Source organism: Corythoichthys intestinalis, chromosome 13, assembly GCF_030265065.1.
Source record: "Corythoichthys intestinalis isolate RoL2023-P3 chromosome 13, ASM3026506v1, whole genome shotgun sequence".
Lineage (NCBI taxonomy): Eukaryota > Metazoa > Chordata > Actinopteri > Syngnathiformes > Syngnathidae > Corythoichthys > Corythoichthys intestinalis.
The window spans coordinates 20,497,192-20,524,829 of record NC_080407.1 but is presented as its reverse complement, the minus strand read 5'-3'; the positions used below and the strand labels follow the sequence as shown (position 1 = coordinate 20,524,829).

General features: G+C 38.2%; 1 protein-coding gene across 1 annotated transcript; it reads left to right on the top strand.

Annotated features, from left to right (window-relative positions):
- Positions 1-1,927: 1,927 nt before the first annotated feature.
- LOC130927870 (zinc finger protein OZF-like) lies at positions 1,928-27,638 on the top strand. Its single transcript, XM_057853969.1, has 3 exons — positions 1,928-2,319; positions 13,202-13,315; positions 25,474-27,638. Exons 1-3 carry the CDS (start codon positions 2,184-2,186, stop codon positions 26,604-26,606), a joined length of 1,383 nt encoding a protein of 460 aa, XP_057709952.1. The 5' UTR covers positions 1,928-2,183; the 3' UTR covers positions 26,607-27,638.

The window sequence follows — 27,638 nt, the reverse complement described above, 5'->3', positions numbered from 1 at the left end:
ATTGATGCCAATGTACTTGGATTCCATTGACAGTCATGTACATCCATGCCATTGGCACCAATGTATATCCATGCTAATGAAGGCCATGTACAGTATATCAATTCTATTGATGCCAATGTACTTCGATTCCATTGACGCATATGTAAGTCGATGCCATTGACGGCCAAATACGTCAAACTATTAACAGGAAATGACCCTGAAAACCCCAAATCAACAGGGAGTAACCTGATATCAACAGGAAGTGACCTGAAATCAGCAGAACGTGACTCCAAGGGGTTTACCTGCGAAAGCAAAGCGACCATCACAATTTCTCCAGAAATTGCATTTTCTTGATCATGAACAAAATTGAGGCGCAATCATTTTGATGAAACTCAATTATATCGTGGGAGTGGTTCATGAACGTCTTGTTATAATCACATCAGAGCAAATAACTGCAAAGGAAAATTTGCAGTCATACATCTTTAATTATTGACGAAGCTTAGTACTAGGTTTTATACAATCAACAGTAAAACTGGTAAATGGAACAATATGATTCACATGAAATGCAGTTTACACAAAGAGATCCTTCAATTGTTTGTTTACTTTCACGCTTGCGAGTATTGGTTGACGACCTGCTTGCAAGTGCTTGTTAACTCGAGTTTGTAAGCTTTGAGTGTATCACCCTACTCGAAGAGTACCAGGTTAATGCATGACAACATGTGTTCTTTGCGTCAAAATGTTTGACATTAATACAGTATGCCACAAAACGTGGCAGCAACTAGGAAATTTACACTCAATTGGATTTACAACACATCCCAAAGATGCTAAAACTCACGGCATAAATGTGCAACACAAATATGATGTAAACAATGCTCGCTGTCTACTTGCCGTTGCACGGCAATGCTACGAAATGGCCGCGCATGTAGTGGCTCCAACCTATTGCTGGAATCCTCCAGAATGAAGGAAAAATACTCACGTTCATTGGTGGCCGCACACAGATCAACATTCCCTCTCACATCTCAACAGGTGGCTGCACTCAACTCGAATGTCCCAAAACAATTAACGCGTGTGAATCGAGACCAGACCAGGAAGTAACTATGAGCGGTTACCATGGAAACGGACGCATAGTGGTAACCTTTCTAACATTTTCTATTTGTAATGCTCTTCGTAGATGACTACAATATTCTTCATTCTACATACATTACGAGGCATTACCAAAATAGCAACTAACACAAACTAGGAAACTAATCAGATTGTGAATGAGCTGAACTTCTATTTTAGAGCCTCGCATTGCGTGAGCTGTGAACTGCATGCCATTTTTTATTTTTAGGTACACAGTCAAATTCATCAAAATCATTCTAAAAATGACATTACATTAGTGTTAGATGAAGTGTTTTTTTTGTTTGTTTCTTTTTATTTATCGATTGCGCATTGTGATTTGTTTTTTGAAACATTGACTTGTGACGGGTGGATTTGCTTCAGCTTTTGAGACCAATCTTTAGAAAAAATCTTCTCAAAATACACTTTGAATTGGCTCTGGAAAATATTATCAAAGTTGTACTGCTGCTGTGATTTGTATTGACAAACATGTAATTTAGATGTTTATTAATGAATAAATAGACCGTCCAATATTATTGTATTTCTCGAATTGAAAATAAGACCGCCAGAGGGCGTTGCTGAGCGCACCGAATGATTTCTGTGAAGAACTACACCTCCCAGGATCCTTATAGGCGAAATGATAACGGTACGATCCCACTTTTGATTTTTTTTTTTCCCCCTTTCATGTCAAAATATTGATTGAGGTGAATTAGAGAAACGTTTTTATTTTGAAAGAGATGTTGTAATTTGGGCTTTTTTTTCTTTCTTTTTTTTTGGGGGGGGGATAGGCGGGTTTTACGTTGTGATTGGGCTGGACACTGTCTTTCCCATCATGCAATGCTGGTCGGAAATGAAAAAGACTGGCCAAGGCGGAGCAGTTTTTTCTATGTGCACGTATTTCTTTTCCCCGAGATTTCAGTCACTAAACTAAATCGAAGTCTCGACGACGTGTGCAGCATTTGCCACATTACGTACTCAAACATCAGTCATCTTCAAGTCTGGGCACTCGTTGAAGTATTGTCGCCTACTTTAGCCTAGCCTAGCCGGCTAACCGCTAACAAGGCTGGAAGGCACGTCGTCAAGCGTTCAGAAAACAAGTGAGAAATATGTTCGCGAGAACTACACCGGCTGCAGAAAAGTTCCAAGAGGAACTTTGTGGAGTAAAAAAGGAGCCCCCACGTCACCAAGAATCGACTGGGTGCAAAATAATGACCGCAAAAGTTGTTCTTCACAGACTCGAAGGTTGGTACACTTTCGATGACACGAACACTGTACACCAGTGTTCCCCAAGCTTTTTGCGCTACGGACCAGTGTGGTTTGGGCCTTATTTTCCTGGTGTGGCAGAAAATGGCAGTAAAATAAACACGAAGGGGTTGAAAACGAACATTAAGTGCAGGGAAAATGTAGCTCTCCATACGCGGAATCTACTTTTTTTTTTTTTTTTTTAAACGGCGGCCTTTCCTAAAACTTGACTTTGTCGTAGGCATAATCAGTGATGGCAAACTGAAGCATCATGAAGCAATGAGGCTTTCCATCAAACTGGTTCGCTCCTTGGCCGAAGCATCATGAGGCTTCATTTGCTCTATGGCGCCTTCATGTGGAAAATAAATATCATGACAGACAGAGTGATTAAAATGATACCATGGATTTGATGGAGTCAAAAGGGCAGGGAGTTGTTATGTGAATGAATGTGCGTGTGTTACTTGAAAGTAGAGCCTAGATTGGGCCTAAGAAATCCAGCCCGATCCAGCCCGAGCAATTAACTTAACTTTCAGGTCCGAGCCCCAAAAAAAACACGAAATTGTATTTTTTGTATTTGTATCCCCGAGCCCGAAAAAAAGCCGAAATTTTATTTTCTATTTGTGAGGACCCAGAAGGAGGAAATGCAGGGATGCAATGCGTCAGTCAGACCTGGACAGAGCACTGCTTGGTAAATGGTTGCATTTTGTGTGATCACATTTGTGACAACACCTAAGTGCATAATGATAACAAGTTAAAGCCTGTCTTTTGTAACAAATTCTCCCAGTTGAACAAGACTGTAAAATGCATATTAAATAAACATTTATATCTTTCATATTTGTGTGTCTGTTCTATCAGGTGGATAGTTCATGCGTCATTTCCTTGTCAAAATGCAGCAACAGACATTTATTTTAATCAAGTTGGCAGAAAAGAACGCAATTTTTCTTAATGTTTAAATAGTCTACATATTTTTACCATCATAATAAATGCATGTACACAACGAAATAACGCTGGATAGGTTTGTTAAATATATTTCTGTGTGGGATATTGTGCTCTCATGGACGCACCTCTCTGACAAGGAGAGGAACAGCAGCATATACAAAAATAAACTAAAATACTTTTAAATAACATTATTTTAATGACTCGCATCAGAACAAACAAAAGAACAACCTGCCTTAAGGAGCACTGAAACAAAATAAGAACATTTTAAAGAACACCACGAAGTCCTGCTTTGCATAAAGAGGTGCGGCCCTCGAAACAAATGATAATAAAGATGTTTGACTAATATCATATCCATATCGAAATTCGAAAAGGAAATATCAGGATGCAGAGTTGCAGACTTGTGGAGAGCCCCAGAGCCTTCATGTGCGCAAACAATGCACTGGTTTACTGCGGCTCATGTTTGGGATTACCACAGCGCTCTTTCTCTGTTTTATCCAGTTTATTTTATTTTATAACAAGTATTCCTTAGTTTAACTTCCATATACAAATATACATTCTAAAAAAAAAAAAAAAAAAAAAAAAAAACGAGAAGAAGTCCGACCCAACCCGACCCGAACGTAAATGAGTGACATTTTGGGCCCGACCCGAGCTCAAGATCTAGGCTCTACTTGAAAGAATGATTGCTTTATTTTAGACATTGAGATATAAACAAGGAACAAGACTCACATTTCATTCATTTTTATTGAGGAAAACTTTCCTAATTTTCAAAGTTTTTGGCTTTAAAACGGTTTCATTTTTTTAGATAGGATTTCTCCTGCTTTTGAAAATAGTCTTTCGCAAGGGACGGATGAGGCCGGGGTACAATGCCTCAACATATATGAAACATACATGAAAAATCAGCAAGTAGAAGAAATACATCAAAACGAGGGATACACTGTGTTGTCACAATAATTTACAATATATATTCACACTGGTTATTATGATTTGTACCTTTTTAGGAGGGAACTGCTCAAAATGAGCCCAGACAGGGGATGTTCTCTTCTTTTTCGATGTTGGACAGTGCGTCCATTGCAAAACGAATCCGATTGAATTTAGGTTTGAAGATGCGAGCTGGGTGTGTCCGTGTCACCTGTCAGCTCATTGTCGTCTCGGTGCGCCATTTCATTTCGAATCACCGGCGAAACTATGTGTTGGCGATGACGTAGGAAGCCCATCTCGTGAGGCTTCGGACGTAGCAACGTGCCTTCCGAGGCTTCAGGCGTGGCCACCAGCGTAATCAACACATGCCTCGATGCGCGCTTTGCAGGTTTTTTTCCGGTTTGCTCGGCACACGCATCGGCGCCTCGGCACAGTAGGGCACATCACTAGGCATAATGCTTTCAGTGCATTCGGTTTTGTTGCCTCGTTTGCTAGCTTTTAGCCACATATTATGCAGAACGGACTCTGTAGACTCCTCATCAGGCTCTTTCCCCGTAAAAAAAGCTGTCCAAAGACGTTGTCGCCCACAGCACACAGCTAAGAGCAGCTAAAGTTACTGTTTACATTGCAGGGTTACCCCCAAAGGCGTAGGTTTGATCTTTACTTGGTGTTCAAGGCACACCCCATAGTTTTCCAATTTATCCCTCCATTGATTTTTTATGATTTTTTTAATTTATTGACTAGCTTCAAACTTCAATAGCTCCTAGGCCATTTGACCTTTTGACCTCAAACCAGTGCAAGGTTGAAGTACTTTACTTGGTGTTCAAGGTACACCTCTTATTTTTCCAATGTAGCCCTCCATAAATTATTTATGATTTTTTTGAATTATTGACTAGCTTCAAACTTCAATAGCTCCAAGGCCATTTGACCTTTTGACCTCAAACCAGTGCAAGGTTGAAGTACTTTACTTGGTGTTCAAGGCACACCTCTTAGTTTTCCAATTTATGCCTCCAAATTTTTATGATTTTTTAAATTATTGACTAGCTTCAAACTTCAATAGCTCCTAGGCCATTTGACCTTTTGACCCCAAACCAGTGCAGGGTTGACATACTTTACTTGGAGTTCAAGGCACACCTCTTAGTTTTCCAATTTATCTCGCCATAATTTTTTAATGATTTTTTAAATCAATAGACTAGCTTCAAACTTCAATAGCTCCTAGGCCATTTGACCTTTTGACCTCAAACCAGTGCAAGGTTGAAGTACTATAATTGGTGTTCAAGGCACACCTCGTAGTTTTCCAATTTATGCCTCCAAATTTTTTTTAATGATTTTTTAATTTATTGACTAGCTTCAAACTTCAATAGCTGCTAGGCCATTTGACCTTTTGACCTCAAACCAGTGCAAGGTTGAAGTACTTTACTTGGTGTTCAAGGCACACCTCTTAGTTTTCCAATTTATGCCTCCAAAATATTTTTTATGATTTTTTAATTTATTGACTAGCTTCAAACTTCAATAGCTCCTAGGCCATTTGACCTTTTGACCCCAAACCAGTGCAAGGTTGAAGTACTTTACTTGGTGTTCAAGGCACACCTCTTAGTTTTCCAATTTATCCCTCCAAAAATTTTTTTATGATTTTTAAATTTATTGACTAGCTTCAAACTTCAATAGCGCCAAGGCCATTTGACCTTTTGACCTCAAACCAGTGCAAGGTTGAAGTACTTTACTTGATGTTCAAGGCACACCTCTTAGTTTTCCAATTTATCCCTCCCAAAAAAATTTTATGATTTTTTAAAATTATTGACTAGCTTCAAACTTCAATAGCTCCTAGGCCATTTGACCTTTTGACCCCAAACCAGTGCAGGGTTGACATACTTTACTTGGAGTTCAAGGCACACCTCTTAGTTTTCCAATTTATCCCTCCAAAAAAAAATTTATGGTTTTTTTTAGATTATTGACTAGCTTCAAACTTCAATAGCTCCTAGGCCATTTGACCTTTTGACCCCAAACCAGTGCAGGGTTGACATACTTTACTTGGAGTTCAAGGCACACCTCTTAGTTTTCCAATTTATCTCTCCATAATTTTTTAATGATTTTTTAAATCGATAGACTAGCTTCAAACTTCAATAGCTCCTAGGCCATTTGACCTTTTGACCTCAAACCAGTGCAAGGTTGAAGTACTTTACTTGGTGTTGAAGGCACACCTCTTAGTTTTCCAATTTATGCCTCCAAAATATTTTTTATGATTTCTTAATTTATTGACTAGCTTCAAACTTCAATAGCTCCAAGGCCATTTGACCTTTTGACCTCAAACCAGTGCAAGGTTGAAGTACTTTACTTGGTGTTCAAGGCACACCTCTTAGTTTTCCAATTTATCACTCCAAAAAAATTTTTATGACTTTTTAAATTATTGACTAGCTTCAAACTTCAATAGCTCCTAGGCCATTTGACCTTTTGACCCCAAACCAGTGCAGGGTTGACATACTTTACTTGGAGTTCAAGGCACACCTCTTAGTTTTCCAATTTATCCCTCTAAAAAATTTTTTTATGATTTTTAAAATTATTGACTAGCTTCAAACTTCAATAGCTCCTAGGCCATTTGACCTTTTGACCCCAAACCAGTGCAGGGTTGACATACTTTACTTGGAGTTCAAGGCACACCTCTTAGTTTTCCAATTTATCCCTCCAAATTTTTTTAAATGATTTTTTAAATTATTGACTAGCTTCAAACTTCAATAGCTCCTAGGCCATTTGACCTTTTGACCTCAAACCAGTGCAAGGTTGAAGTACTTTACTTGGTGTTCAAGGTACACCTCTTATTTTTCCAATGTAGCCCTCCATAAATTATTTATGATTTTTTGAATTATTGACTAGCTTCAAACTTCAATAGCTCCAAGGCCATTTGACCTTTTGACCTCAAACCAGTGCAAGGTTGAAGTACTTTACTTGGTGTTCAAGGCACACCTCTTAGTTTTCCAATTTATGTCTCCAAATTTTTATGATTTTTTAAATTATTGACTAGCTTCAAACTTCAATAGCTCCTAGGCCATTTGACCTTTTGACCCCAAACCAGTGCAGGGTTGACATACTTTACTTGGAGTTCAAGGCACACCTCTTAGTTTTCCAATTTATCTCTCCATAATTTTTTAATGATTTTTTAAATCAATAGACTAGCTTCAAACTTCAATAGCTCCTAGGCCATTTGACCTTTTGACCTCAAACCAGTGCAAGGTTGAAGTACTTTAATTGGTGTTCAAGGCACACCTCGTAGTTTTCCAATTTATGCCTCCAAATTTTTTTAAATGATTTTTTAATTTATTGACTAGCTTCAAACTTCAATAGCTCCTAGGCCATTTGACCTTTTGACCTCAAACCAGTGCAAGGTTGAAGTACTTTACTTGGTGTTCAAGGCACACCTCTTAGTTTTCCAATTTATGCCTCCAAAATATTTTTTATGATTTTTTAATTTATTGACTAGCTTCAAACTTCAATAGCTCCTAGGCCATTTGACCTTTTGACCCCAAACCAGTGCAAGGTTGAAGTACTTTACTTGGTGTTCAAGGCACACCTCTTAGTTTTCCAATTTATCCCTCCAAAAAATTTTTTATGATTTTTTAATTTATTGACTAGCTTCAAACTTCAATAGCGCCAAGGCCATTTGACCTTTTGACCTCAAACCAGTGCAAGGTTGAAGTACTTTACTTGATGTTCAAGGCACACCTCTTAGTTTTACAATTTATCCCTCCAAAAAAAAATTTATGATTTTTTTAAATTATTGATTAGCTTCAAACTTCAATAGCTCCTAGGCCATTTGACCTTTTGACCCCAAACCAGTGCAGGGTTGACATACTTTACTTGGAGTTCAAGGCACACCTCTTAGTTTTCCAATTTATCCCTCCAAAAAAAAATTTATGTTTTTTTAGATTATTGACGAGCTTCAAACTTCAATAGCTCCTAGGCCATTTGACCTTTTGACCCCAAACCAGTGCAGGGTTGACATACTTTACTTGGAGTTCAAGGCACACCTCTTAGTTTTCCAATTTATCTCTCCATAATCTTTTAATGATTTCTTAAATCGATAGACTAGCTTCAAACTTCAATAGCTCCTAGGCCATTTGACCTTTTGACCTCAAACCAGTGCAAGGTTGAAGTACTTTACTTGGTGTTCAAGGCACACCTCTTAGTTTTCCAATTTATGCCTCCAAATTTTTTAAATGATTTTTTAATTTATTGACTAGCTTCAAACTTCAATAGCTCCTAGGCCATTTGACCTTTTGACCTCAAACCAGTGCAAGGTTGAAGTACTTTACTTGGTGTTGAAGGCACACCTCTTAGTTTTCCAATTTATGCCTCCAAAATATTTTTTATGATTTCTTAATTTATTGACTAGCTTCAAACTTCAATAGCTCCTAGGCCATTTGACCTTTTGACCCCAAACTAGTGCAAGGTTGAAGTACTTTACTTGGTGTTCAAGGCACACCTCTTAGTTTTCCAATTTATCACTCCAAAAAAATTTTTATGACTTTTTAAATTATTGACTAGCTTCAAACTTCAATAGCTCCTAGGCCATTTGACCTTTTGACCCCAAACCAGTGCAGGGTTGACATACTTTACTTGGAGTTCAAGGCACACCTCTTAGTTTTCCAATTTATCCCTCTAAAAAATTTTTTTATGATTTTTAAAATTATTGACTAGCTTCAAACTTCAATAGCTCCTAGGCCATTTGACCTTTTGACCCCAAACCAGTGCAGGGTTGACATACTTTACTTGGAGTTCAAGGCACACCTCTTAGTTTTCCAATTTATCCCTCCAAATTTTTTTAAATGATTTTTTAAATTATTGACTAGCTTCAAACTTCAATAGCTCCTAGGCCATTTGACCTTTTGACCTCAAACCAGTGCAAGGTTGAAGTACTTTACTTGGTGTTCAAGGTACACCTCTTATTTTTCCAATGTAGCCCTCCATAAATTATTTATGATTTTTTGAATTATTGACTAGCTTCAAACTTCAATAGCTCCAAGGCCATTTGACCTTTTGACCTCAAACCAGTGCAAGGTTGAAGTACTTTACTTGGTGTTCAAGGCACACCTCTTAGTTTTCCAATTTATGCCTCCAAATTTTTATGATTTTTTAAATTATTGACTAGCTTCAAACTTCAATAGCTCCTAGGCCATTTGACCTTTTGACCCCAAACCAGTGCAGGGTTGACATACTTTACTTGGAGTTCAAGGCACACCTCTTAGTTTTCCAATTTATCTCTCCATAATTTTTTAATGATTTTTTAAATCAATAGACTAGCTTCAAACTTCAATAGCTCCTAGGCCATTTGACCTTTTGACCTCAAACCAGTGCAAGGTTGAAGTACTTTAATTGGTGTTCAAGGCACACCTCGTAGTTTTCCAATTTATGCCTCCAAAATATTTTTTATGATTTTTTAATTTATTGACTAGCTTCAAACTTCAATAGCTCCTAGGCCATTTGACCTTTTGACCCCAAACCAGTGCAAGGTTGAAGTACTTTACTTGGTGTTCAAGGCACACCTCTTAGTTTTCCAATTTATCCCTCCAAAAAATTTTTTATGATTTTTTAATTTATTGACTAGCTTCAAACTTCAATAGCGCCAAGGCCATTTGACCTTTTGACCTCAAACCAGTGCAAGGTTGAAGTACTTTACTTGATGTTCAAGGCACACCTCTTAGTTTTACAATTTATCCCTCCAAAAAAAAATTTATGATTTTTTTAAATTATTGATTAGCTTCAAACTTCAATAGCTCCTAGGCCATTTGACCTTTTGACCCCAAACCAGTGCAGGGTTGACAGACTTTACTTGGAGTTCAAGGCACACCTCTTAGTTTTCCAATTTATCCCTCCAAAAAAAAATTTATGTTTTTTTAGATTATTGACTAGCTTCAAACTTCAATAGCTCCTAGGCCATTTGACCTTTTGACCCCAAACCAGTGCAGGGTTGACATACTTTACTTGGAGTTCAAGGCACACCTCTTAGTTTTCCAATTTATCTCTCCATAATCTTTTAATGATTTCTTAAATCGATAGACTAGCTTCAAACTTCAATAGCTCCTAGGCCATTTGACCTTTTGACCTCAAACCAGTGCAAGGTTGAAGTACTTTACTTGGTGTTCAAGGCACACCTCTTAGTTTTCCAATTTATGCCTCCAAATTTTTTAAATGATTTTTTAATTTATTGACTAGCTTCAAACTTCAATAGCTCCTAGGCCATTTGACCTTTTGACCTCAAACCAGTGCAAGGTTGAAGTACTTTACTTGGTGTTGAAGGCACACCTCTTAGTTTTCCAATTTATGCCTCCAAAATATTTTTTATGATTTCTTAATTTATTGACTAGCTTCAAACTTCAATAGCTCCTAGGCCATTTGACCTTTTGACCCCAAACTAGTGCAAGGTTGAAGTACTTTACTTGGTGTTCAAGGCACACCTCTTAGTTTTCCAATTTATCCCTCCAAAAAAATTTTTTTATGATTTTTTAATTTATTGACTAGCTTCAAACTTCAATAGCTCCAAGGCCATTTGACCTTTTGACCTCAAACCAGTGCAAGGTTGAAGTACTTTACTTGGTGTTCAAGGCACACCTCTTAGTTTTCCAATTTATCCCTCCCAAAAATTTTTTATGACTTTTTAAATTATTGACTAGCTTCAAACTTCAATAGCTCCTAGGCCATTTGACCTTTTGACCCCAAACCAGTGCAGGGTTGACATACTTTACTTGGAGTTCAAGGCACACCTCTTAGTTTTCCAATTTATCCCTCCAAATTTTTTTAAATGATTTTTTAAATTATTGACTAGCTTCAAACTTCAATAGCTCCTAGGCCATTTGACCTTTTGACCCCAAACCAGTGCAGGGTTGACATACTTTACTTGGAGTTCAAGGCACACCTCTTAGTTTTCCCTTTTTTTATGTATAGGTTGTTAATAAATGTACTTGATTAAAACTTAAGTAGCTGTGAGGTCATCTGACCTTTTTGCTCATTATCAGTGTACATTTGTAGTCCTGTTCTTGCTGTTTCTGAATTTTTCTTTTTTTTCATTCAGACAGCTACACATTTTCCATCTGTTTCGTTAAATCCTACCACAAATTGAATACGATCTGTCAATATACTTGATACAAGTACAGAAAATGCATGCTTGATTTTAAACTTTTTATTTTAACAGTGTTTTTATTTATCAGGCAGCCATCATTCTTTTTTTTATTGAGCCATCATTCATTTTTTTTATTGAGAAAAAAAAAATAATTCAAAGGCCTCAAGCGGGATTGGAACCTGCACTCTCAGGTGCGATAGACGACCGCTTCTGTTACCGAGCTATTCTTCCATGTGACATCGCTGTAATGTTTTCTGCTTCTAGAAGAATGTTTCGGCACGTACGCCATCTGTCACTATGCGGTAAAACCTGAAAGAGAAACGCAACAGAAAAGAAAGTGCGGCTGGCTTGAACAAAACGCGGCTCAGTTAACCGCAGACGATATAACGGCACAACCTGCATGTACAATTTTTGGCGTGGAAGGGACATTAATAAGACCAAACAGACTGGGTGAACGGCGGTCATGGCTCCATTTCTCACCAATAAAAACCTAATTAATTTATAGGCTAAATTATTAATGCAAAATAAATCTGCATTGACTTATACTAACTTTCACACTGCATATTTACATTATAACGTCTTAATCCGATATTTTTCTTAAATCTAATCTAAGAGGGAGGGGTGAGCCCTCCCGCTCCAAGATACTTCTGGCTGCATTCTTGAGACTTGTAAAATAGTGAATACCGTACTACGGTATGACGGCAAATTTTAGTGGTTTTGAAACCGTGAGGGTCTTCATACCACGGTAAACCTTGAAACCGGTAACCGGCACATGCCTAGACACAAAGAAATCCCTATCATGTAAATAAGATATGAACCACTGAAGAACAGTGTCAGTAAGCCCTACCCACTGTTCCAATCTGCTAAGTAGTATGTCGTGATCAACCCTGTCGAATGCGGCGCTGAGAACCAATAGTAGCAGAATAGATGATTTTCCGGCATCGGTATTCCGACAAATATCATTTAGGACTTTGATGAGCACGTTCTCGGTGCTCTGTTGTGGCCAAAATCCAGACGGAAATGAGTTAAAAAGATTGTTTTGCATCATAAAAGCCTGGATCTGTTCGAACACCGCTCTCTCGATAATTTTCCCCAGGAATGGCAGATTTGATGTACGCCTATAATTACTAATGGTTGAGGCATCCAGATTAGGTTTTTTTTAGAAGAGGTTTTATTACTGCAGTTTTTAAAGTCTGTGGAAACTCTCCTGTTTGGAGAGAAGTATTTACTATAATCTGAAGTACGTCTGTTGCTATGCAATGAAGAACAGTTTTGAAAAAGTTTGAAGGAAGGATGTCAAGGCAGCATGTTGTGGGCTTTAATTTTGACACAATTTCTGTTAACGTGGCATAGTCCAAGAGGCTAAACTGTCTAAGTTTGACGTGGGGGACATTTTGGGAGGCATTTAGTGTGACAATTGTTAATCTGAAGTTGCTACAGTGTGTCTTATCTTCAGTACTTTGTGTGTAAAGAATGCTGCGAAATCATTACAGGACACCTCAGATACCAATTCCTGAGGTACTGATGCTTGTGGGTTTGTCAGTTTGTCAACAACAGAAAATAGTGTGCGGGTATTGGTGGTGTTTCTACTAATGATCTCTGAAAAATATGACTGTCTAGCATTTTTCAGTTCCTGGTTGTATTTGCGAAGACTCTCTTTGTAGATATCATAAAAAACTAGTTTGTTTTTTCGCCACCTGCGTTCTGCTCGTCTGCAATCTTGCTTTTGTTTTAAAGCTAGTGTGGCATTTCTCCAGGGTGACCTTTTTTTTCTTGACAAAGTTTTTGTCTTAATTGGAGCAATAGAATGACAGTAATCAAGCTGGAACAGAAACTATTTACAAAACAACAGAAAACCACTTTGGGGACACAAGTTTGCAAATGAAGAAATAAGATTTGTTTGTGGTCTTGCAGATCAATATGTCAGCCAAGCCCATTGTCTTCAGTACCAGGAGTCTTTATGCATCAAGGAGGAGTCGCCATACATCAAGGAGGAGGAGGAGGAGGAGGAGTCCATTCACATTAAAGGTCAAGTATTGTTTTTTTTCTTTAGATGAAAAAGAAATCCTTCTCATAAGTCCGAAAATGTCTTTCAGTCTAATATAGTGGATTTGCTTTCTTAGTAGCTGTGCAAAGGACTTGTGAACCGACCTAAGGTTTGCACCACGGCCAAGACTTGACTATTGTTTGCAGATTGAAAGATTTCTTTCTATGTTGACAAATTTCTTTTTTTTTAAAAGTAATTACATGAGGTAAATATATAACGTGCAATTACAAGTAGGGATGTCCCGCTCCAGGTTTTTGCACTTCCGATCCAATACTGATATTGTTTTGCACTTCCGATCCGATACCGATTCTGGCCGATACCGATACTGGCCTCTCTGAGCATGTATTAAAGTTTAAAGTTATTTTTATCCTCCTTACTTAGTTATCAGACTCATGATGAAAAGGGTTTTAGTAGTCTTGATAACAATTTGCCAGCTGAATTAGGTGAGTTTGAATAACACAATGGTTGTTAACAAGAAACTGACCTGTTTATTAAATGATAAACACAAAACATTATGAATAACAAACAGAAATGACATATTCAGACAGTAAAACATGTAAATAATATTGTAAACTGTCTTAAAAAGCAAAACACACAAACAACTTCAAACTATTAATTATTACACACTCCCTTTGATTTGCTTGCTCAGCCCGAAAAAAACCCAAATTTTATGTTTTATTTGTAGGCACGAGCCCGAAAAAAAACAAAATTTTATGTTTTATTTGTGAGGACTCAGGAGCGATGCTTGGTTAAGTTTTGTGTGATCATGTTTGGTGATGCCGTTGCATATATGCATAATGATAACAAATTATAGCCTGTCTTTTGTAACAAATTCTCCCAGTTAAACAAGACTGTAAGATGGATATTCAATAAACATTTATATATTTTATGTTTGCATGTGTGTTCTAACAGGTGGATACTGGATTTGACATTTATTTTAATCTCCTCGAGTTGGCAGAAAAAAAAAAGCAAGTTATCTCAATGCTTAAATACTTAATACTAAATACTTATGATTATAAATGCATTTACACAGCGAAATAACGCTGGAAACGTTTGTTAAATATATTTCTCGCATGAGACCAAAGCGCCACATTCGTTTACTTTCAGCGAAGCCGACACACGTTTCCGTATCTTCAACAATCAATTAGAATCATTTCCATATCCCACTCCCAACGCAGTTGTTTGCTTTTCAATTCCTCTGTCTTTAGTTTGTTTTTCACTCCTATAGTTGCCTCATATCGAAAAGAAATACCAGGATGCTCGCGGAGGGGAAGATTAAAAAGAGAACGAGGCCACTGCGTTCCCGTGCGCAGGCATGCACAGTGCCTTGTCTTTTATCCAAATTATTTTATTTAACATCCATACATCGTTTTAGTATAAATATATGAATATATATTTTATGAAAAAAGTCTGCTCAATGTGTCTAAATCCCACTTTACTCACGAGAGATCGTCATCCAGAATGATTCCTTCGGCAATGACTCTTGTTATTCCCTGGGTTTTGGGACTGTCAATGGCAGTTTGTCACCCAGAGCAAAAGTTTCTGCCAGTGTTCTTACTTCTTACAGCTTTCTTACAGCTTAACACCACGCTTGACTTTATTGTGGCATATGTTGCACTCTGCCTCTTCGTCTTTGTCGTCCTTTAAAGGGAAATAATCCCACACAGCTGACATTTTTACCGATGAAGTCTCTCGGTAATGACGGTAATGTAGTGTGTTGAAGGTGTGCCGTAAAATGCGGACCGGATTTTAGGGAAACCGAAGCAAAAACTGAAATGGATTTTGTAAGTCGGTGCGCTGGAAAACCCGGACTGGACTTTCAAAAAAAAACTGGATGGAATTTTTCCGTGTCGGCCGATCCGATACCGATACGCGTTTTTTTTGCCCATATCGGCGTCCGATCCGATCTAGGTATCGGATCGGGACATCTCTAATTACAAGTGTAGAACAGACTAGTGATGTCCCGATCCGATATTTGGATCGGATCGGACGCCGATATGGGCAAAAAAAATGCTTATCGGTATCGGATCGGAACACGGGAAAAATTCCGATCCAGACTTCCGATCCACTTTTTTTTTTTAAAGTCCGGCCCGGGATTTCCAGCGCACTGACTTACATAATCCATTCCAATTTTTGGTTCGGTTTCCCTAAAATCCGGTCCGCATTTTACGGCACACCTTCAAGTTTCAACACACTACATTTACATTACCGTCTCCCAATTTATCGAGAGACTTTTATCGGTAAAAATGTCAGCTGTGTGGGATCATTTCACTTTAAAGGACAACAAAGACGAAGAGGCAGAGTGCAACATATGCCACAATAATGTCAAGCGCGGTGGTAAAGCTCTAAGAAGTTTTAATACAACCAACCTAATCAAGCATTTAGCGAAATACCACCACAAACAATAGAATATAATATGTTAAGAAAACTAAAGACAAAAAGAAAGGTCGTACGCAACTAACACTGGCAGAAACTTTTGCTATGCTTGACTAACTGGCTCTTGACAGTCCCAAAGCCCAGGGAATAACAAGAGTAATTGCCGAAGAATTCATTCTGGATGACGAACCGTTATCTCTCGTGAGTAAAGACGCACCATCCAACACTTAGACCCACGGTACAACATGCCCAGCCGTCATTACATCCTTGAGCGATTCAGCCGTGGAAAAATCGAGAACGATTCACAAACATCCAAATTCCGATCATTGAAATATGTCAAGTAAAGCGGAACTAATACACAGCGCGGTTTTCGGGACGCAATGAGAAACGGACCGCATTGCGTCCCGAGAGTAAAAATCGTGCTTGTTATAGACCCGGGTAATGCCAATGCTCAACTCACGGCTTCAGCTCAACTCATGCCGCTGGATAAAAAACACAAGAATACCTAACTGCTGCTGACAGCCGCTACAAACTACGTCATCATCGTTTTACTGTAGATAATAGATGATATATGTGTATAGAACTAGATGCAAAATGACAGACTCGACGGCGTTAGCAACATTGAAGTATTGAAAACTAGTTGCGTTAGTAAACAGCTGCCATCTTAAAGCAGGAGACTTCCCTAATAGGCTGTTGTAAACCTTCCAAGCGAACCTAATTAACTTTATATCTAAAATACTCCTAAATCGGCAAAATCATGACTTGAATCTATCTTCAAAACAGTTTTAAAACGTTCACATGTCGAAAGTAGACAGTAGGGAAATTATGGAATAACGGGAGCAATTTTAACAACTTAAACAGTGGATTCGTAAAATTAAATGAATTGAATGTCGTGTAAAGCTGCTGATACAGCATGGGGACTTGAGTATTTTATTTACTGTTTTAAAATGTTAACTTGATACTGAAATAGTCGTTTATTTAAACCTGAGAGGCTTTTTATACAATTTTTGTAACTAATGCACGAAACATAAAAGCATCTAATAGCTTGGGGGGGGGGGGGGGGGGGTTGTGGGATTTTCCACTGAGGTTGTTTGTGTGTTTTGCTTTTTTAAGACAGTTTACAATATTATTTGCACGTTTTACCGACTGACCTTGCCATTTCTGTTTGTGATTTATAATGTTTTGTGTTTGTCACTGAATAACCAGGTCAGTTTCTTGTTAACAACTGTTGTGTGTTATTCAAACTCACCTAATTCAGCTGGCTAGTTGTTATCAAGAGTACTAAAACCTTTTTTAACATGAGTCTGACAACTAAGTAAGGAGGCTAAATAACTTTAAACTTTAACACATGCTCAGATAGGCCGGTATCCGTATTGGCCGGTATCGGATCGGAAGTGCAAAACAATATCGGTACCGGATCGGAAGTGCAAAAACCTGGATCGGGACATCCCTAATATATAGTAGTATACTATAATAATAAGGCTGGATTTTTTAAAAGAATTGTTTTGAATAATGTTGGAAAGGCGAAGTCAGTGTTCTGAATCTGTTTACATTCCATTCTTTTGCACAAGTAAATGCAACATTTGACCTCATTGTTTATGTGTGATTAATTATTATTTACGTTTCTTTGTACTTCAATAAAGAATTTATGTATTCCAAAGTGTTTTCGTGAATTAATAAGCGTCATCAAAAATTTCATTGCTAAATTAGTAACAAAAAATATGTATATTATATTTATTTACTAGTCGACTAATTGTAAAAATAGTCTGCTGACTAATCGGAAGAAAATTTGTCGTTTGGGACAGCCCTACCGGAACATATTTCCAACACCTTTGTCACCTTTTTAACCGCTGACCCATTTTCATGCCTGGTCATTGCAAGGTGGAGATTACTACGTCGAGAGGGAATACGACCAATATGCCAAAATATACCAATATTTTTTATTTTTATTAGAAAAATGTTTCAGTAAAATGTTACACATTCTTGTGTATTTGCCACCTATTGCCACAGTTAACATCGAGGCTTTGGGCCTCTTTTGACCTCGTTGTGAGTTTGTAAGGTTGTGACTTCTGATTAAACAAACTCAATGCCAATCAAAACGTTTGTTCTTCTTTTTCCCCAAATTCGAATCGATAAGAGAATCGATAAAGAATCGAATCGTTAAGCAATATCGATAATGGAATCGGAATCGTAAAAACCCTGTCAATTCCCATCCCTACTGGTAAATGTTGATAAATTTAACTGAAACAAAAAGTGCATTAAGACTTCACAGTATCCAAAAGTAAATAACTATGACACTGAAAGAAGTTATAAATTTAGTGAAAGCGCATTCCTCATTATCAAATATAGTAGAACAAAAAGCAATAATGGCTTGTCTTATAAGAATCCATATAAACGGAAGTGAGTGAACCCATTTTCAATGAAGCATGAGGTTTCTTTTCTGTACAGTACGAAATCCTTATCCAGCCACTGCGCCGTCAGACCAATAGGACTAACATTACACGTCCAAATGTCCGTAGTGAAATGTGCCGTGCATGGTTGCCGATCAAAGTATAGACGAGTGTGGCAATCTATTTATAATTTGCCGGTAAACATTCATTTGAAAAGTGGTGGCGGTTTGGAATGATGAACCTGGGATGGGCAGCTTCATTCGCAGCTCATGCGTCCTCGTACTCTTTTAAAACACCATCGAAGCGATTGTGATCTTTTAAGTAGCTTATTAAGATGTGTTGTAGCTCGACAACTTTTCCCCTCCTCGTGGACTTAGGCTTTGCATGTGTTACAAATTGCAAGTGAAATCCCACTCAACCGACGCCATGCTTGTTGTTTACTAGCCAGCCGTGCGGCACACTGCCGTCACTTAAGCGTTACGTCACAGAAAGGGAGCGCTCGATTTGTTGTAAAACTCCTTCCTCCCAAACCACACAGTCACTAATACGTTGTACTTGCAAAACAGGAGTTGAAACAAACGCACACAACCCAATCCGCCAACACTGTGCCAAAAAAATATACGTATATTATCGGTCCTATTAATAATGTTATTGGATTTATTGGGATGATGTCATAATTCCTATTATCGGACCAATACTTATCATGTACCTGTAAAAAAAAAATAGCTTCTTTAAATTCCAACTTAAAAATAACCACAAACTACATAAGAAATTAGGTTTACCAAAGTTCCAAAAGAAAAAGAAAAGATGTTAAATGGAAATTAGCTTCAAAAATTAGTTTTACAAATTTTCAAAAGCGAAAGAGATGATTTGAAACTTAGCTTCAAAGTTAAGAAATGAAAAGCCAAAAATTCCAAATTAAGAATAAAAATCGGAAACCGAAAAAATCAACAGTACTAACTATTGGCCGAACAAAAGTACTTGAGTCTCAATTTATCAAAACCACTCAAACTCCAAAAATAAAGACAAAAGTCCAAATTAAAATAAAAACAGAAAATCAAAAATGAAAAAATAAAAATCAGTCTTATTCTGGGAAAGTTGTTCTTTCCAATGTAAATTTGAAATCATAATAAGCCGTTCCAAAAAGCAATTAACCCATATGCAAATTAAATGATTCTATATTTACATCGGTCGGCAAATACAGTAACTCATATACCATTACCCTTCTTACACGATCGCAAATTTTACAATTTTCCCAGAATAATTTCATCAGGCGTAATGCCAAATAAAGTTTATTTCCTCTCTCAAATTTGTCCGCTCCCTCTTTAGTAATTTGTCAATTAAATTTGGCTGTGGCCTCTCTCGACGAAACTAGCCACTTAATTCCCACTATAATTTCATTACAACAAAATTTACACAACTTGGATTTCTCTTCACATCTCAGTTTCCGAAATCAATAAAAATGTTTTTCCCATTCTCTAGGTCACAGCTGACCCCCAAATTCTATCAGCATGTGATCCAAATCATTACATTTTAGCAAAATTTGGCATATTCAAGTCCTTAAAAATCTAAATTGGATTCCATATCGTCTACTATATTGGAGGTGACTTTTGCATTGGAGAATCACACAATGAGCAGGTGGGAGCATGCGTGGAAAGATGTTGATGTATTTGTATGTGTGTGAAAGACTGGAATGTGTGGATATACAGTGATCCCTTGTTTTTCGTGATTAATGGGGACCAGAACCCGCCACGATAAGTGGAAAAACCACGAAGTAGTGCAACCCCCCCCCCCCCCCAACAAAAAAAAAGGGTTTTTTTTGCCTTGCGTAAGGTTACGTGACCTCACTACACTAAGATGCACGTTGACAAATGCGACCGAATTCATTCAGTTCAAGGAAGTAAACAATGCAGAGCAAAATGGAAGCCTCCTTTCCGTCTGTGTTGTCTGTTTTCATGCTTTTTACTGCTCTCAAAATGGTCGGAATGCAGCAAAGGATCAACACTCTGCTTGTGCTGAGGCAACGTAGGCGATGTGAATTTTGGTTTGAAATTGAAAGGAGTCGTGTAACTACGGTTGTGGGGCGTGTTAAATGGGAGGCGACTGGCAAGTTGTCATGACGCATCACGTAAGAGCCTACGTCACCATGTAGATTAAGGTGTTGACTGTTGACCCGGGGTTTTGCTTTCACACTCCATGACGATCAGAGCCGAGGTGATTTTAACGTGGGTCGCTTGGTGGGTTGATTGACACTGGTCGAGGCGGGTCGCTGCACCTTTCCCACTGCCACCAAAAGCCGATTGTTAGTGGGTTGACACAGGTTTTTTGGCCAGTGGGAAAGGGGTATATAAGAACCGGTTTTCGATTCCGATCTCTAAAGGTCAGGAAACCTCACACACCCAACAGCCTAATTTTAAGAATGATGATTAAAATGAAAACCTCAAAATGGAATAGTTTATAAAAACAAATATGAGTTCACATATTTGTAAAATAATTTCAACATTCCTGTTCCTCTATCTGAAATGACCTAACATACTGCGTCCGACACTTCACTCTTTCAACTTTCTTTTCCAATTAAACCACATTTTGCTCCACTCCTTCTGCCTCACTTTTTTGCTTTCCTGTCAACCTTTTTCTGCATTTTCTTTTACTCGCGTCTGGCATATTTACATCTAATATCTGCATCCTAATAGAAGTTCAATAATATGCACTTTCCCTACCAAATAAATAAATAAATAATAATAATTTAATGTGAGACCTGTAAATGTGTCAACTATCTCTGACAGGAACACTGCAAATGTATAATGTCCTAATAAGATTATTTTCTCTAGTTTAATAATTTTCTCCATCTTGTTTTGAGTTTAAAAAAACAAAAAAAATAGTTAACGGATTAATGCGTCAGATTATTCTGCTTCTCTTGTCATATTTCAATAATCGGAATTTGAATGTTGGTGATTCGTCCTTGAATCTTCCCCAGCCGAATCGCAGAAAATCTAATAAATATCACACGCCTCTACCTCTTGGTGTCCAAATCTCCAATAAAAATATTACTTTGTCACTTCCACCTTTAAAATAAATCATCAACACTGGAGTTTCTTCCTAGACACACTTTCACAGCCCCTTGAGCGTCTTTGCGACACCCCTTGGTCGCCTCCTGGTTACAGGGGTGCTGGGGCACATTAATAAAAGCATTCAGAGCTACCTCAAATGTGACTGGATTCACCGTGGTGCAGTCTAATGTCAGCAGGTCTTTCGGACCACAGTGACCTGAATACAAAAAAACATTCAATACTTAAACAATACATGTCAAGGGGTATTTGAACTCATGTCCAATCAGTTGCCAAACGGCATTGTCCCACCATGGGTCCCAATTCTCGAGCTTCGTGTCTGAGTCATCAATCTAAATACTTGTGCATTAGTCGAGGTGAGATCTGGGAGCCATCGGAGCTGAGAAGTCGGGTAGCCTTAGTGGTTGGTGTGGAGGATGAGAATATGTCTCGGAAGGCAGCAAACACTGGAGTGACAGGAGACAAAAGTTCAACATCATTTAAATCCCGGATAAGGCAGAATGTCATCCAATTGGTGAAAAAACGTATATCATATCATCATATCATAACATATCAGTCTCACTACAACTCCGCACGCCATCTGGCAGTTGTTTCTGCAAAAATTCAAAATTATTTAATAACAATTATAAGTCAATTAACCCACCGTGTTGACTTGGAATCATGAGGTAATTTCCAGGTGTTCGGGCTATCTAATTAGGTTCCAACTGTTAGTCTTTGTCTGGGATCTTATTTGGACTTGGTTATGGGATAGCGGCCGACAGGCCTTACCATCTGCTCTCAATTAGTTGCTGTTAGTTGGGGGGGGGGGCGGGTTTCGGGGGGGCGAATAAGTCTCCCTTCGGCTATCTTGGTCATCGTCTGGGCTGGGGCTCTGCCGGCCCCCTTTTTCTCTGCCCCTGAAGCAGTCTCCTCTCAGGGATTCTTCCTGTTGTCTTATATTTGAATTCTGTAAACAATTTTATTAGGTCGCACCATATCTCTTGGCAACTAGTTTCCTCCATGTTCACTCTTTAATTTTACATTAATTTGCATTTTAATCAATTTAGTATCTTGAGCTTAACGGAATTTGTAGTTTTAGAATCCAGTCAAACATATATATGTACTGGACTTACTTACACTTAAAGACAAACAAACAGAAAAGACTTCCTGCCTTTCAGCTACGACTCTTTTTCTCCCCTTCCCACTGGGGAGGGTCTCTTGCTTGGAATGTACAACCCCCCTGCCCTGATCAAATTACATACGCTGGTAAGAAGACAAAGGGGGCCTGTGTGAATGTTAGAAAAGGGGCATTTTTCACGTGTGATTATTGTGAATAAACGGAAATATATTTCTACATCGTATACTGTGAGCAATTTAACCACAGAAAATTAAGATTGTAATTTAAAAAAAAAAAAATTTGACAAAAGAAATAAAAATTGCTGCAACCGCTTACTTTATAAAAGTTCGAGACACAAGACTGATATTTATTGGTGCTAAAATTAGGGTGCGCTTAATACATGGGTACAAGAATTTTCCCTAGATTTTAGAGGTAAAGTTGGGGCGCGCGTTATACACGGGTGCGCCTTATTTTCGGGAAATTACAGTAATAGCTGGGGAAGGGGGCGTTGTGCATTAATAATCGATTTATAATCGAATCGTAGCCTCTGAATTGTAATCAAATTGTGAGGTGCCCAAAGATTCCCACCTCCAGTGAAAATATATCAAAAAGGCAATATATTGTGATACTTTGTAGGCCAAAAGGTTATCGATATGCTCTCACCAAGAATCGAAATATCCTTTTGATGATAATGCTTTTTATTTCAAGCATGCACAAAGACACCGAAATACAATATAACTCATGTTGGCGTTGGCTCTCGACCTCGTACTCACAACGCAGCGCATTCGTTTTCTGTTCTGGAGGCCTTTTTAGTTTTAATGAATGAGGCACACACATTTCAGAATCTGACTCCATTATATACCTCACATTTTACAATCTAGTGGGCATTTACTTTTATCATTCAAACCATTGGTCAACAGTTCTGGGGGTCGTCTGTGACTTCCCCTTATTTGATTATAAAATCATGTTACACCTTTGTGTTCTTCAAAGGACTAAGATAACTGGGCTTTTATGACATGAAATGGTATATGTTAAAACGAACCATAATGTGAATGCATGATTGCTTTAACTAAAAATGAAAGGCTACATAATGCATGCAAATAAATATATGAGAAAATACCACTCAGGAAAATGATTTGCGCTCGACAGGGAGTGGGAAGAAGAAAAGCTAATTTAATCCCACCCCTGTTCTCATTGTGCAGCAGTCTTATTTCGTGGGATACTCCTGTCCTTTTACTTTAAGTCCACACAATGAAGACACAGGAAAGAACAAAAAAGCAAAAAAACGATGGCAAAAACGACTAAACCAATAGACAACCAACTAGACCAGGAGTCAGGAACCTTTGGCTCTTTTGACAGCTGCATCTGGCTCGCAGACAAATCTTGAAAATATATTTTTAAAAAAAAGGTTGTTATGCAATGGGAAAGGTACTAGAACCTCGGGGAAAACCTGGCGGGCGTAAGGGCCACAGGTGAAGCGTTAAAAAGAGCAACTACTAAGAGGCGCTCACATTTTTTCCTTTGGCAAGCCAGTGATCAGGCGATATTCAGGACAGGTGCGGCAGTGGAGAACGCAAAAGTCTGATGATGCGTGTGGCAGTCGGTTGAAATAATAGCTATGCATCTGTAGTGTGGTGCGGACAGAGATTAAATGCTTCAGTCTGTTGCTACACATTTAATTTTGTTTTATTTTCATTTTTCTTGTACAGCTGAAACAAAAAACGTCCGTCTCGCATTGCTGCACACAGACGGCTCATATCTTATTTGTTCTAAAATGCGAATTCTTATACATTTATATTTATAAATAAATAAAACACAAACCCTAATAAAAGTTTTTGTGATAAAACATTTAACTTCTGCATTTTAGACACTACTAGCATTCACTCATCGTTCGCTCGCATCTGTAGTCATACATAAACATACATGACGGTTAACATGTTTCTGAACTATATTAACACAAAGTACACATCACAGTCATCCTAAAATAAAGCAATCCACAGTCAAATTATACTCTTTCTCTCACCTGAAAATAGTAAAAAAAAATACTTTTAACAACGTCCGTCTCGTATTACAGCACAGACGGGTCATTTCTTATTCGCTCAAAAATGCAAACACTTAATGCCCATGCACGCCAAGAAGCGAACGCTGCCCTCTGCTGGTTCAAAACTGTAAGTACATCAGTCTTTTCAGGCTGAACCTTGTGTGTAGAGTATATTTTCCACAAACAACGAAATAAGATGAAACATTTTAAACATAGGGTGAATCTGTGGACACAACAAAATATTAAATTAACTATTTTAATATTATTTCATATCTATTATTTATGTAAGTTATTAAAAATAATTTAGAGACTTATTGTACTTTAAAAGTGTTGAAATTACATAAAATGCACATATTAGTTGTATTTTTATTTTCAAACACATTGTATGGCTCATACATACGCAGGCATAGTGCATTGACAATAAAAAAATTTAATCATAGTAAAATGCTTATATTCAACCAATAAATATTGGACAAACACGTTATTGATGTTACAAACTGACATATTAGCTTCGCACACAACACTGCAATCAGCCAGTTTTGTTGTTTCGGCGCATGCGCTGTTAGAGGATCGCTTAGTCTTCCCCGAGTCCGACATGACGGCGTTCAACGCTTTTAATACGTAGCAGTAAACATGAATAGTTCACAGATTCCTAGTCGTCGAAAAGAACGTTATATTCACGCACCCGCAAAAAAAAAAAATCCAACGTAAGAATTTGTTGGTTACCGATACAAATGCCTAAATACAAACACAAATAACTAAATATGAGAACAATTTTTTTATATACGTACTCGAATGTGTAAATACGATTACAAAGCTCCCTAAGCCGTGTTTTATTGACCTCATCACAAGAGGACTAAAGTTCTTCACACAATTTGATGGTACACTTCCGGCCTTCAAACATTTCAACCGAAATTGCTTTTTGAGTTATTTTTGGCAGATGGGTTTCGGCATGCATCTATACGCAAAACAATGTTTCTTGCGGCTCGAAATGAAACCGCATATTTTTTCCCACTATTTTTTTGTGGATACTTTTCAAAACCGCACCATGTACCGAATCCACGAAAACGCAAGCGATCACTGTACTCGTCTTCTTCCAAGTTTTGCGAAAATGAAAGACGCAGTGGTAGTGCATAAAATATATCAATGATTTTCTTGTGTCTTGCAGGTTTTAGACAATATCTTGGTACTGAGCGGCAGCAGGCAGAATCTCCTGGTTTGAAAGAGGATGTTGAACTCCCCCAAATCAAAGAGGAGGAGCCAAAGCCCTGTCAACAGAAGCAACTTCCAATCAAAAAGGAGGAGGAAGAGCTGCCATGCGTTAAAGAGGAGGAGTATATCACCAGGTCGACTGGTGAGCCCTTGAAGAGTGAAGATGGTCTGAGTGAGGCCGGCAGAGGGGCGGAGCCTCCAAGCGACAGCAGCAGCAATTCAACAGAAGGATTGCAAGCAGACATTTTCATCGCTCTGTCAGACTCGCCTTACAATGATGATGGTTATAAGACATCTCATGGTGACGACAAACTCTGCAAATGCTCTCAGTGTGGGAAAACCTTTGCTAATAAGTACACTTGTCGGACGCATATGAGTAAGCACACTGGTGAAAAACCTTTTGCCTGCTCAGTTTGTGGTCAAAGATTCACTGAAAAGCAAAACTTAAAAATCCACACAAGAACCCACACTGGCGAAAAACCTTTTTCCTGCTCAGTTTGTGATAAAAAATTCTGTCACGAGAGCAACTTAAAGCGACACACAAGAACGCACACTAAAGAAAAACCTTTTTCCTGCTCAGTTTGTGATCAAAGATTCTCTCACAGGCAAAGCTTAAAATACCACACGAGAACCCACACTGGTGAGAAACCTTTTTCCTGCTCAGTTTGTAATCAAAGATTCATTGAAAAGGTTAACTTAAAAATCCACGCAAGAACCCACACTGGCGAAAAACCTTTTTCCTGCTCAGTTTGTGGTCAAAGATTTGCTCAAAAGATATGCTTGAAAGTGCACACAAGAACCCACACTGGTGAAAAACCTTTTTCCTGCTCAGTTTGTGGAAAAGCTTTTTTTCAGGCGGGAGAGTTAACAAGACACACAAGAACCCACACTGGCGAAAAACCTTTTTCCTGCTCAGTTTGTGGTCAAAGATTCAGTCACAAGTGCAATTTAAAACAACACATAAGAACCCACTCTGGCGAAAAACCTTATTCCTGCTCAGTTTGTGGTCAAAGATTCATTCAAATGATTAGCTTAATAAGACACACAAGAACCCACACTGGTGACAAACCTTTTTCCTGCTCAGTTTGATGTTTAAGATTAGAAGGGATGAAGAGACACGTGTGTCTTGGTGTGAGAAGCAAAGGCCAATGACTGTTTTGCCTGTCATCCATGCTGGCTTCATCAGATTTTGCACGCAGGACGATTGTATTCCGTAGAATCCTGTTGAGGATTGGCACTTTTGGTGCCTTACTTTGTCCTTTTGTATGATGTACATCCACCCTATTGCAAAAACCTCAGCCGATTAAACTCTCCATTCCAGCACGTGATTTAGCTGGATGGGCGGAGCTGTGCAACACAACTGTGACGCATTAGGAGCGCTCATTATTCAAAGACATGTCTACTAAGATATACAATCTTATGGAATGCATTACAATTGCGCTCCTTCTCTCAAAAGGTTAAAATATAAGCCGTATTTATCGTGCTCCCGACTCCAATGTTGAACTATTCACTGAATGTGTAGGATAACTTCTGTCAAAAACTAAAAATAAGCATGACTTTGTCTGTGGTGACATGAACATTAATTTGTTGAATCCTAACAAAGATCCTGGTGTGACCAGCTCAGGTTCATTGACTGTTTTTAAGAGGAGGTATAAACAAAGTTTATTGAACGGTTATGTTGCTGGCTCAATCTAACTCTTGGTCACGATAAGAACTGTACAAAAGGAAAATAATGTCTGGTGTGACAACTCAAACTTGTAAACAAAACCAAATGTGAAGCTAATGCTATCAGAACTCAACCAGACATCACCAGGACAGATAATCATTTGGCTCTGTAAGTGGGCAGACAGTTGACCTTTAACAGTAGTATTGTGACATTCTGTAAAGACATGGAACTGGTCAATTGGTCACTGAGTTTCCTGGACAAGATCTTTTCTACAATGCGATCAGAACCTGTGACAACGCGCCTGCCCAGGAAACACTTTCCTGGATCGAATCAACTGAATGAACTAAACTCTGAATCATGAACTAATCTACTGGATTTAATCAACATAACCGCGATCGACAAGGATTATGGGAAAATGAACAATCAAGGGGAGGGAGAAAAAAAAGCCTTGTATT

What these genes read in the sequence shown, in the direction of transcription:
- LOC130927870 (XM_057853969.1), top strand. Translation starts at nt 2,184, where the DNA reads ATGTTCGCGAGAACTACACCGGCTGCAGAAAAGTTCCAAGAGGAACTT. An exon ending in TGTTCTTCACAGACTCGAAG is followed by an intron (nt 2,320 to 13,201) that starts GTTGGTACACTT and finishes GTGGTCTTGCAG; the next exon opens with ATCAATATGTCAGCCAAGCC. An exon ending in GGAGTCCATTCACATTAAAG is followed by an intron (nt 13,316 to 25,473) that starts GTCAAGTATTGT and finishes TGTGTCTTGCAG; the next exon opens with GTTTTAGACAATATCTTGGT.